At 38.9% G+C, this 13158-nt stretch overlaps 1 protein-coding gene across 8 annotated transcripts in view; it reads left to right on the top strand.

Annotated features, from left to right (window-relative positions):
* The window catches only part of SNX29 (sorting nexin 29), a 691881-nt gene that overhangs the window by 653068 nt on the left and 25655 nt on the right, over positions 1–13158 (top strand). Inside the window, exon 20 of one of the 8 annotated variants that reach the window (XM_069086230.1) lies at positions 5276–5490. The exons of the other annotated variants lie outside the window; for them this stretch is intronic. Coding sequence (XP_068942331.1) covers positions 5276–5279 — 4 coding nt within the window. The 3' untranslated portion in view covers positions 5280–5490. Of the gene's footprint in view, positions 1–5275; positions 5491–13158 lie in introns of those variants that run through there. 8 annotated transcript variants of the gene reach the window in all.

Below are 13158 nucleotides of genomic sequence, written 5' to 3'. Positions count from 1 at the left end.
TGTGTGTGTGTGTGTGTGTGTGTGTGTGTGTGTGTGTGTGTGTGTGTAAATTCTGCTGCCTGCTGTACTTTGAAGCCATCAGGAAAGTGTTTGTCTGCAGGGAGGGAAAATAAGCCTCAATTAATCACATAAACTTCCCTCCCCCTTTAATGAGCGACATGCAGAACTGCTTAATGACACTCTGGGTGGGCTGCTTAACAAGCCTGCCTACCAGTTTCTCTAGTGTCAGTATCCTGCTCCCTGTGACACTTGTCCTCCCACGAGCTCGTGCAGAACTGTGTGAAGTCATTACATAAGGCCAGTCCACATGACTGAATTTTTGTTTACTTGGGTGTATGTGTCCGCATGGGAGCTCCGTCCACACTGGTCATTTCCTTCGTGGACTCTGCCTCCCAAGTGTCCATCCTTAGTGATAAAAGGCCCCCCGCCCCCACACACAACCAGACTTGTTTCTCCCCCTTTGTCCTTTCCCCTGTACTGCCAAGTGTCCTGGGCAATGAAAACAGCTTCTTGGAACCAGCCTGGCCAGCTCTCCAATAGCTTAGGAGCAGATTAATGCTCTTCTCAAAAATAGAACATGCAGCCAGTTAAAGTTCGGGGTCATTACAGCAGCTCCCGTCTCCTTGGCAACAAGGGACTGCCATGCACTCTCCCATTGGTAGAGGCACTCTTCAGACATTCAGCCATGCTTGTGATGCTGCAGGTGTGTCTGAAATTACACTACTAAATTGGGAGTTGGCTGTGTTACCTGTAAAGGAAGGAGAGAGAGGATAGGCCTGGGGAGAGGAGGAGGGAAGGAATGAGAGAAAGAGATGTGAGCATGAACATGGCTTCAGCAAACTTGAATCCACTCCCTGCTGCAGGGGTTATCCTTAGACGGTGACTCCATTCCCCTCTCCCCTCTGACGGCTGCTTTTGGCTCTCCTATTCTTAGCTTCCATTGGGTACATATTCTCCTTCTCCCTGGTTATGATCCTCTGCTATAGTAATGAAGTGTATTGCCAAGAACGCAATCGCACAACCAAGAATATTGACAAATGCATTCCCAGGCTGGGCAGAAATAGAAGCGATCTGGGTCCTGGACTGATAGGGAGGCAAGTGAGTCATAGAGGAAAAGGCGGGTCTCAGGGTGAGGATGCACAGAACAGCGCTCAGTGGGGGTCTGTTCCATAGGTGGGGGAAAGTGTGGGCACAAACATGGGGGAGCTCAGATGGTGCCCCCTTACATGTTTGCTGTTCCCAAACTCGGGCTTTCTATGACCCGGGTGGCAAGATCCCTTAGATACCTGGAACCATCCTCCACCTAGGACTTGAATAAAACCCAAGAAGTAAGTTACACTAAGCTAAGGATCAATCAAAGGCACTTCTTTGTCCAATCCCATTTTAGCAAGAACCCAAAGCAGTTATAGCAAGATGGTTTGGTGTGGGAGTGGGTGTATTTCTATCACAGTAGCATCATCTCTGATATGACATTACTCTTCCCTGAGTGAAACCAGTGTGTGGTTCCTTGTTAAATGGCTGGCATTTTCTCTGTCCCGCAGTGTGACTAGTCCATTTCAACACCTGCCAGGTGTTCTTAAAACCTCTTTTCATACAAGAGCCAAGCAGTCAGTTAAGAATACGTGATCAGTCTGATGCCTGAAGAATAATCATGTCATTTAGTGCTACTTTATGTCAAGATATTATAGGGGGGAAAAGGATGTACAGGGCCACACTGAGAGTCCTGCTGACTGGCAGTTCAATGTAGAGGAATGGAATGATCTGGATATCTATTCCATCTGACTCTGTGAGAATATTTTTCCTATGTAGGATTTTTTCTTTTATATTTCCTTTCATATATAATATTTTCATATGTTCGAAATACCATACCTCAGAGAAATCGGGCCCTATATGACATTGCCTTAGAGTAGAACCATGACCCAACTCTACCCAACTATAGAACTTATGCTAGTTTGTGGGGCATTATCAAACCTTAGAGTTATTATAGATAAAGTTTTAAGGTTATTTTAGGCTTCTTAGATGATGAAATTGAGAACAAGCATAATTTAGCAGATAAGTTCTATAGTTATTATGCCCATTTAGGTGGGATCAGTAACAGCCTAGAAGAAGAAAAAAATGACTCAATGATGTTAAATAATAAGAATCATAATAATACAAATGATTCTTCAGAATCGAGAATCTATTTAATGGGAGGAAAATATTAGAGAGAAGAATTAGAGACCTAAAAAGACAATACCATCACAAGTATGACTGGAAAAACCCTGCAAGTTAGACTTGACTGTTAGATGAACGAGTCGGGTATTGATATTTTTGTCTCTCCAGCATGATACAGGGATGCATTTTCAGGAGCAGGAAAACAGGTTGAACAAATTAGTTGTCTGATCTAGTATATTGTTTCTTCTACCATTATTAGTGTGATACATAAGTCAGAAAGTAAACTCTCCTCTATATGGGAAGGACTAGCCAAATGCTTCTAGACAGTTTTCACCTATTGATGGAGAACAAAGACGGGAGAACAATAGGTCTGATCACAGAAGTGGATGAGAATGACCTTGAGGAAAAGTTAAAGAAATAAGGGTCATTTTTATATAAACCCCATTTAGAGGGAAGAAGGCTATTTCGTGACTGTCTGAAACATGCATGAAGGGATAGGAGGCTGACCAATTGTTCTGAGCATCAGACTAAAGGGGATGGTATGAGAAAACAACAGAATAGGTAACCAAGGGGCTCTCCATGATCTCTGGTCACTGTTTATTCTTTTTCCTGTCATTCAGCATCTCCCTCATTAGAATGTGAGCTACTTGAGGGCAGGGATTGTTTCACTTTTGTCTCTATATCCCCAGTACCGAGCAGAGTGCCGGTCACATATTCGACCCTTAATAAATGTTCACCGATTGATTAAGGACCTCCTTAGTCCTCTTCAGTCCTATGTGCTGCAATATCGTTCCAGATTTATTTTACTGCACTTATCTTTGAGCATTCTATAGTCCATCCAGGTTGGACTATGAGCTGTTCTCTGGTCTCATCTTGTTCTTTCTTCTGCGCATTTCTGTATGCTGTTCTCCACTCCTAGAATACGTTTCCAAAACAACTCTGCGTGTTGATCTGTTTCTTCCTTCAAGACCCAGCTCAGGTGCCACCTCTTTCACAAAACCATCTTTGATATCCCAGCTGTAAGAATTCCTCCCCACTCTTTTATCCCTCTGTGTTTGACCTTCCTATTGCCATTGACCTACGATGATCGCATAGTATAATTCTAGGTTAAAAAGGGACTGCAGAGGCCATCAACTCAACTTACAAACGGGAAAACTTTGACCCAGGGTGGGTAAGAGACTTTATCCAAGGTCACACAACAGTAAGCTTCAGAGGCAGAATCACATTCAAACTTGTCTTACAGTGATTCATGTATATCAATTTTTTAACTCCTTGATGATACTGCATTGTTTTTCATCTTTGTAACCAGTGCCTAGCATAGTGCCCTATACTTAGTAGGACATCTATTAAATATTTGTTGAGATGAACTGAGTTGATTGTTAAGATAGACAATCCTAAAATCTGTGATCCTATGATCTATCATGGATTGGTTGAGTTTAGTACTGCTACTAAAGGTAATAGGTAACATTTCTGTGCAGACCTAAGACTGTAGGATTCATTCTGATTGATTTTCAAATAATTGGTAAGACAGAATGATATCACTCAGTTTTTTCATTTATAAAAGGCAAGCGAGGTAGTACAGGGCTTAGTAGTTAGGGTACCGGACCTGGATTCAGGAAGACCTGATTTCAAATCCAGTCTCAGATACTTAGTAGCTGTGTGACCCTAGGCAAGTCACTTAACCTCTGTCTGTCTCAGTTCTTCATCCTTAAAGTGAGGATAATAGCACCTACCTCCCAAAGGTTATTGTGAGGATAAAATGAGACAATACTTGCAAAGTACTTTGCAAACTTTAAAGTACCACATAAATATTTTTATTTATTAATTAATAATAAGCACAATTATTATTATCATGGATCTGGACTAGGTCATCTTTAAAGTGCCTTCCAACTCTAAATCCTATGGCTTTATTTTGGGATTATGAGAAGAAATGACTTCAATCAACTCTACTGTTCCCCTTTTCCTTTCCCCTCAAAATCAATAAGATGTATAGGAGCTTTTCTAGAATTTCATTTAGTCATTTTTCAGTTGTGTTCAACTGTTTATGATCCCATTTGGGATTTTCTTGGCAACGATACTGGAGTGATTTGCCATTTCCTTCTCTAGCTCATTTTACATATGAAGAAACTGAAGCAAACAGGGTTAAGTGACTTTCCCAGGGTAACACAGCTAGTGTGTCTGAAACCAGATTTGAACTCTGGAAGATGAGTCTTCTTGATCCCAGGCCCAGGGCTCTATCCACTATACCTTTAGAGCTAGAAGGAACCTCAGAGTCCATTCAGTCTAACTCCTTCATTTTACACATAAAGAAACCTGAGGTCAGAGGGGTCTAAAAAGACAGGTAGTACGTATTAGAGTAAAGATTCAAACTTAAGTTGTTTGTCTTTAAGACCAGCAGATTTTCCACTGTACCACGGTGCTTCTTGGATACTATCAACTGTAGAATTAATTTTGGAAAAGAAAGCAGTGCTAACTGGACCAGCTTTAACTGTCTCAAGGCCTGGCATGCTGATATTCATGCATTACACTCAAGGGGCCAGTTTAATCACTGAACAAGATCCATTCCAGCATTTCTCCTAAAGTCTGCTGGATTCCAAGTAGATTGATGTTTTGAAATTGCAGTAATGTCCCAATATTTTTCCTAGAGGAAAGACTAGTTAATGGTCCTAAGACTTCAGAGCATTATTGATGCCACTTTGTTATATTGTCATGGTCATTAAAAGATACAATTGGAATTACACAGCTGTAATCAATTTTAAATATTAAATTTAATATTGTAATCAAATATTAAAATATTTGTTAGGAAGTATGAACCTTTCAAAAGGAAGACCGATTTTTCAGCTTAGCTCTCCTTTCATTATTACTTTTTTAAAAGAAAGAATAGTGGAAAGGTCAGTACATTTGGAGTCAGAAGACGACCTGGATTACTACCTGGATGACTTTGGCAACGTTAAAGTTTCTCATCTTTAATTAGTAAAATGAGAGGGTTAGAGTAGATGGTGACAAATGATATCCCTGCTGGGATCCTCTAAATCTGTGACCCTGTGATCCCTTAATTTTGAGAGCTATGTATGTAGCTTTTGATATTGCTTTTATGATTATTCTAAGTTTTATTTTATAGGTAAGACGTTTCCCAAGAAGAAAGTTTTTCCTGGACAGAAACCCATGAGAGGAGCCTGAAACTGCAGATTATATTTAATGGAAAATAAATTTCCAGCATATATGGAAAAGATCTGGGGCATAATAGGAAATATATTTTTGACCTAAGTATTTTGTAATTCTGCCCATAATGCATCTTGTCTCTTAGTGAAACATCATTTTGGTAAGAAAAGCTTTAAATAAAAAATTTAAATTAAATTAAATTTAAAAGTTTTAATCTTACCTGTGACTTTTCCTACCTGACAGTTGCAGTGAGCCTTAATTTAGACATAGTCACTGAGAAAACTATGGAAAACTTTTTAGTACGTACTCAAAGATAATCTCTAAAGGACCTCAGAATTAAAGAATTGTGAACAGAATGTACTAAGATTTGCAGTATTCCTTCAGACATGATCTTTGAATGGTTTAAATTTGTTTCTTCAGAGTTCAGGGTGGTTGTATAATGCTAAGGCCAATTTGTTCTCCAACCCAAAAGCTATCTTTGACTTCAGAGATGCATAAAATCATCATAGGAAGTATCTAATTTTCCTTTTAACTAGCATTTAAAGTTGCATAATTTCCTAGCATAGTATATAACCACTTCTCTTCACTCCCAAAATAAATACCAAGAACTCTTTTGGAGGAAACAAACCTTTCTTACTAGGGGTTATTGCTTCCATACCTTCTCAAGCTCATCAAGAAATTCTATTTGGAAACCACCTGTCCAATTTTTTTAAAGCAGTCAGGGTTAAGTAACTTGCTCAAGGTTACACGGCCAGTTATTTCTGGGTGTGTGCTAAGTATCTGAGCCCAGATTTGATCCCCAGGTCATCCCGACACTGGAGCCGGTGCTGTTACTCGCTGTGGTGTCCAATTTTTAATGAATGCCTGGTGAAAGATGCTCTGTGGTTCTGTGTTTAGCTTCTCATTAGATAGTTGGTAATATTGACAGCTCAGCCTTGTGAACATAGGTGTGCCCAAAACATGGGCACACTAGAACTCTGCAAAGACTCTTTGAAAAAGAGCTTAGATCAGAACCAAAGCCCCAGCTCTCTGATACTAGAACAATGCCAGGAGTTTTCTAATAATGTCTTTTCAGGATCATAGATTTGGAATTAGAAGGGAATTTAGAAATCATCTAGTACAGCCCTCTCATTTTACAGATGAGGAAACTGACCTAACCCAAGGTCAGAGCTAGTAAGTAGATTCATTTACTTATTCAAGGTCACAGAGTCAGGATTGGAACCCAAGTCCCAGGATTGGAACCAAGTCTAAATGTAGGGTTAATTCCACTTCACCATGCTTGTTTACAAAAAGGTATACTCTACAGTTAACAAAGCATTTCCTTCACAACAACTTAGGTAGCTGGTGTAAGGATCATTACCAACATTTTACAGATTAAAGAAACTGAAATTCAGAGAAGTTAAAGAATTTGCACAAGGCCTCACACACACACTTTGTAAGTAGTAGAGTGACTTCTCTGGTTAGGTCTTTTGATGTCGAGTTGAATCTTACCATGCTAAATCTAGAAAAAAAAAACCATACTTCAGTAAATCAGAAGATTCGGGTCATGATCAGTCAACAGTCATAGTATATATATGCGAAATTCTCATTGTTATTATTATTATTTGCCATTGTTGTTCATCCTTTGTTTCAGAGGAACCAATGACATCATAAGGGTGATGTACTGACATGTGCATGACTTGGATTTAGGTGAAGCAGAGTTGTGCAAAGTTGTCAGCCCAACTCTCTCCAAAAGTCATCAAAGACCAGATAAATTTGTAAGGAAAGATGTCAGCCTCTAGTAAATGATTTTTACTTTACAAATCACTTTTTTCACAGCTCTTTGAAATACTATCATTATTTCCAGTTTACAAATAGATGAAACTGAGGCTCAAAGAGGATCATATTGCTATATTTCTAGAGTTGACATACAGCTGTAGTTATAGTTGCAGATAGGATTTTAAATATAGATCTCTTGACATTAAGTCCAGTGATCTTTTTGCTACACAACACTTTCTTCTCTATTGGAAGCACTTAAGTCTTGGGGAGGAAGAAGCAATTTCTTTGGTCATTTTTACCTCAGATATGAGATCTATGCTTAGGAAGAGAGAAAGAAAAATTCTCTGATATATACTCCCTTATATATTTATTGGCCAAAGTACTATCAATAACTCTGGGTGTAAATTGGTGAATTAAATAAAATGTTAAATTAGAAAATAGCAAAACAATTTATAAACCTTACAAATGCTATGGAAATGAGTTGTTATTAGGTAGTCAATGTATAAGGTTTGTGTATGGTGAAAGGGATGGTTTTTCCCCCAATTCTTGATGAATTTGCCAAATTAAATGTAAAAGTTGTTTTGGGACCAAAACAAGAAGAGTTGAGAAAATTAATGGAAAGGGAGGGTAAGAAATAAATGTTGGTTTGTTTGGTTTTTTTATTCCCATTGATCCAAACAAGAGACTTAGACTAGATGATTTCCAGGGTCATGTCTTCTAAATCCTATGATCCTATGGCAAAATTCATTGGAGTTTAGAAAGGTTAAAGAGCAGAGGATGTACTTATTAGGTGTTAAAACATTGTTTTAGGTGGTTTTCTAAAAATTGCTGCTTAGGGTTATAGATTCACAGTTAGGAGGGAATTTAGAGGTCATGTAGTTCAGTCTTCTCATTTTACAGATGAGGAAACTGAAGCTAGTTCCTATGTCCAACCCTCTTTGCCAGACCATCAGGATATCTCCTGGTGTTCTCATCTATAACATGTTGGAACTACAGAAGAGGGACAAAAGTCATGATCAATCCTAAACTACCCAAAAGCTAATGAAATCTACCTGACTAAAATTTGGGTTAAAATCGTGGAATTAAAGTGCACTTAACTCCTTGCCAGTACAATGAGTTTCTTTCGGCATTAATGGAATGTCTAGTTTCCCTTTTCTTCTCTCCTTTTGATTTCTCTTATACTTTATGTATTTGATAACTTATTGATATATTTCCTTGCCAAATACTCAGATTGTTTTCTAAGCAAACACCTCATGTTAGGCTTCTGTACTGGTGATGGTAATTTAAAGATCTTCCCTGCCCCCTAATAGGTGAAATGTAATTATATGGAACCTGTAGTGGGAGGACTTTGCTGAAGGATGTAGCAGAGCCCACAGGAAGCGGGGAGTCAGAGTAACTGGACGTGGGAGAGAGAGGACATGCAGGCAAGGAGACAGCTAGGTTTGTGAGGGTTTGTTTGCGGGAAGGCTAAAGGATGGTGTGGCTCCCTGCTGTGCTGTGATGTATTAACTTCTTTGTTGCTATGAGGGATTAGATTTGGCTTTCTGGTGTCTGAATAAATATTTTGCTTCTGACTTCTATATGGAGAGTTTGTTATATTTTGCAATTGAAAACTATGCTGGCATATTCCTAGTCGCTGTCAGTGTTGTGAATGTTTTGTGGGCACTACAGCTTCCTATGGAGTTCGTTTGTTTTGTCAAACTTTGTCAGTTGCCTACTATCGTGGGCCATAGGAAATAGAAGGAAGGCACATTGAGCCCACTTTCACTGGCCACAAAAATCTCCTTTAGTGGCCTGTATTTTTTGATACTATCATAAGGAAAGCAATCATAAACTAGATGGAATGAACTAGGAGTTTTACTACTGGGCAGCAGCAATTGCAATTTCTTTGGATTTCTTCATTAGCACTTAAAGCTGGAAGGGACTAGAAGCAATCAGCCCTCCTCATTTTACATTTTACATGTCCAGGATCATGTGGATACACTAAGTAGTAGAACTAGAATGCAAATCTAGGTCTCTGGACTCTATATTGAGGACTCTTTCTGTTATACCACACTGCCTCTCCTAGAATGAATCTTATGCAGATCATGCTTTTCCCTGTAGCCATGACCACATTTTTGAGTTCATACCTTGAGGATGATCTGGGGTATAGATATACCAACATTATACATCATTAGCCAGATATCCTATAGTCATAAGTAAAATTGAGATCATATAGAAGTAAAGGCATTTTATGTATCGACAAAAGGGTAAAGAACTTGACAAATGACCCAGATTCGTGCAGAACATGATTTAGCTTGAATGATTATTTCTGCTGAAAAGAGCTTATAAAATGACACTTTTCAACACCAATAGAAATTTAATTTCCAAGGACAGAGACTCAATTCTTTCACGCCCACTGTTTTGTATATTTCACCATTCCTATGGAACCAACTGTGCCTTAGAGAGTTAATGAGATTCATTTTATAGTAAGAAATGAGTAAGATCTCTAGCTAATATGATTCACTACAGAGGAAGCAAGACATTGTGAATAGAGAGTTAGGTTTGAAGTCAGAATAGCATGGGTTTGAATCCTCCCTTAGGCAAGGTCAATCGGTCTGTAGAATGGAGATGATAGTACCCATACTGTTTGCCTCTCTGGACTGTTGTGAGCGTCAGATGTGAATATGTAAAATGATTTCCAAACCTAAATAATATATAAATTCAATTGTTATTATTCAGACTTCTATTTTGGCAAAAAATATGACACACTGTTATTTATTCCTAAAAAGAAGGTGATTATGGATGAATGATTAATGCCTGTCCTGTGCTCATACATATGGGATATGAGGACACATAGTTTTCCCAACTCCTGCCACAGAGAGAAGAAAAAAAAGAAACAAAAAAAATCTTTAAAATTTGCTGCTCACACCTCTAACTGCCAGAAAGAGTATCATTTATCTGCCTCTACCTGCAAAAGAATTGAGGAGTCCCAGTGCTCCACTTTGCTTTGTCCATCAGGAGACAGCCAGGGCAGTGTAAGATCAGGTGGAGACACTAAAAGACCCATCTGAAGTCCTGCCTACCCCTTCTTGTCAAATCAGGTCTTTCTATTAGCATCCAAGCCTGTTCATCACACAGTGTGAAGTAGTATCTTATGTCTAACATTTTATATTCTGTTAGCAAAGGAGTCAACTTTGAAACAAAAAGTCCTACCATCCCATCCTATCAATCTAGCAAACATAATCAAGTCCTTGCCCAAGTGAGCTGTCTTCCTTAATGTCCCACAGGAGCACCTCACTCCTGAGAAAATAGAGGAAGCTAATTGGTTCTCCAATTGGGTCAATTCGGTGCTGTGGCACTTTTGAAAGCCAGATTTCTCCCAGAGTTGAGAAAAAGACATCCTCCAAAGGCTGTTTTTCTTCTCAACAATGCTAACCTTTACTATAACCATACAATGGTAAAAATCAGAAAGTCTTTTCACCCTTGAAGAGAAAGGAAGGTCATCATCTCTAAGGACATGCATGAGGGCAACCAGGTAATTAAGAATAATATCATTAGGGAACACTCTGGTCCTGAATCACTGTGGCCTCTAAACAGTGGTTCTGTACAGTCAGAAACATGACACCTTTCAGAAAGGGGGCCAGAAATGTAGTTCTTTATTGGTTCCTTTGTATTTGGGAGTTTTTTTGGCACTGACCTTGCAAAATCAAAGAATTCTGACTAACACCTAATAGAAAATATTGCTGGAGAAAAGGAGGCAGCTTGGTGAGGTAGAGATAACACTGGCTTTTTGGTCAGAGAACCTGGATTCAGGTTGAATTGTCAAATTCCAATTCTTTTACTTTACCCGTCCCTTCCCTGGGCTTCTAGAGGTATCTAAGATTGAAAATAGAAACTTCCCCATTTGACCTTTAAAGCCTTTTATGACTTGAACCTTGCCTACCTTTCCAGTTTTATTTCACATTACTCCCTTTAATGTTCACTGTAGTACAGCCAGATTGGTTTTCTTCCTGTTCTTTATCCTCAACACTCCTATTTCCATGCATTTGCCTGATCACTATGCCTGGAATACACTCCTTCCTCACTTCTACCTCTTAGAATCCCTAGTTTCCTTAAGTCACACTTTGACATAAAACCTTTCCTGATTCCCCTAGCTATTAGTGCCTTCCATCCACCCCAAATCATTTTCTATCTATTACCAAATCTATTTCTCTCTGGGCTTTGCTTTTGACTCCCTGACTTTACCACTGTGTCTCATTTGCCTTCTCCTCTTGGAACATCCCTCCCTGGCCCCTTTTCTTACCAGTGAGTTCTCTTCCAACCCTTTATTTTAAGGAATGGGCCGGGCCAGCCCAACCACCCAGAGGTCCTCTCCTGGCTCCAAGTCTGACTGCACTTTGTCACCATGCTTCCAGCCCCTGCTTTTTTTCACTTCCCTTTTAGGTGTTGTCTTCCCTTATTAGAATCAGGTGAGTTCTGATTCACAGCTGAGAGAAAATATGGAGGGAAGAGGAGAAAGCAGCTTAGTCAGTAGAGAGAGCACTGAATTTGTAGTCAGTGGTCCTAGATTCAAATTCTACCTGTGTGGCCTAAAGGAAGTCCATGAGCAAGTCATAAAGAACGATGCTTAAGATCATGGACTTTCTTTTTGCTTGTGTTTATATCCCCAGCGCCTGGCCCATGGTAAGTGTTTAATAGCTGCTTGTTGTTATGTATATTTGGTCTTCTAAAATGTGCATTTGTACATTTATACGGGGGCAGGAACTATTATTTTTTATCTTTGCATTCCCCAAACCCAGCACAGTGCCTGGAACTTATTTGACATTTAAGAAATGCTTATTGATTATTAATTGATTAAGTTGTTAGAAGGAGGTTTAGTACATCCAAAAGCTTTGGTAAAGAAGTGACTGGTAAATGCTTATGACGTTCCAGGGTTCTCTGAACAAACCTGATTGCGAAGAAGCCGAACACTTTTGGGCCTCTTTTTTAACTTAACTGTCTTCAGAAAATTCCTCCGAGACAAAACCCCCAGAGTTACTTTGCTACCGAACTTCTAAAATGTCAGTGAAATGTGCTCTCGAGGAATATGTTCATGGCATGTACTGAGAGATTATTTGAAATAACTTAAGAGATACAGCTCCATCAGCTAATCTTAGCTGCTATGATTTGTAACTATCAGCATCTCCCCTAAAGTGATCTTTATATAATAATTAATAGGTAGAATTCATTATATCATTAAAATCTGTCTTCAGTAGTAACAGGGCAGTGTTTTCTGCAATGAGTTTAATTTTGGATTATTTCTTGGAAAATCAAACCTTTTTACTTTTCTATTTATTAAATTCAGTACTGTGACCCAGAGAATCTTTGAACTAGTAGCAGGGTGTCTTTCCCTTTTTACTATTAAACTAAGAATAAAATAAAAACAAGGACTACCTTTGGAGAGATGTTACGGTGGATTAGAAAGAAAACTGACTTTGGATTCAGAGGACGTAGGTTCATATCAGAACAGTCAATAAACCCGAATGCCTCATGCCCTGACCCTTCTGGACAAAAGACATTTGTATTTTATCTACTTTGTTTCTTTTCATTTGGGAGTTACTGGCTCAATAGTCAGATTTCTGAGATATGTGTATATAATAGAAAAAAACAGTACACTTGGAGTCTACACTTGGCTTGGGTTCAAATCCTAGTTCATTCTAATGCTTACTAGCACTGTCTGTGGGCAAGCATCTTACCCTTTTAATTTTTTGGGAGGGCAGTTGGGGTTAAGCAACTTGCCCAAGGTCACATGGCTAATTTTTTTGTGTTAAGTGTCTGAGGTTGGATCGGAACTCAGGTCGTCCTGACTCCAGGACCAGTACTCTCCTCACTGTGTCACCTAGCTACCCCATCTTACCCTTTTTAAAAAATTTCCTGGTCCAAAAAATGTGAAAGATAATGTTGTACTATTTGCCTCATGGGGTCGTTGTGGAGGAAATATAAATATATATAAATATATATATATCGTAAAATTGAAAGAACTATAGAAGTCTGAGTTATTATTATAGTGTTTCTCTTAGGTACAGTGGAACTCAAACAATTATTAATAAATTAGAAGCGACC

Source organism: Petaurus breviceps, unplaced genomic scaffold (genome assembly GCF_028583685.1).
Source record: "Petaurus breviceps papuanus isolate PSGF00001 unplaced genomic scaffold, PetGlider_PUasm1.0 118, whole genome shotgun sequence".
Lineage (NCBI taxonomy): Eukaryota > Metazoa > Chordata > Mammalia > Diprotodontia > Petauridae > Petaurus > Petaurus breviceps.
Note: the sequence above shows the minus strand (reverse complement) of the source record. Positions and strands in the feature narration are given on the sequence as shown.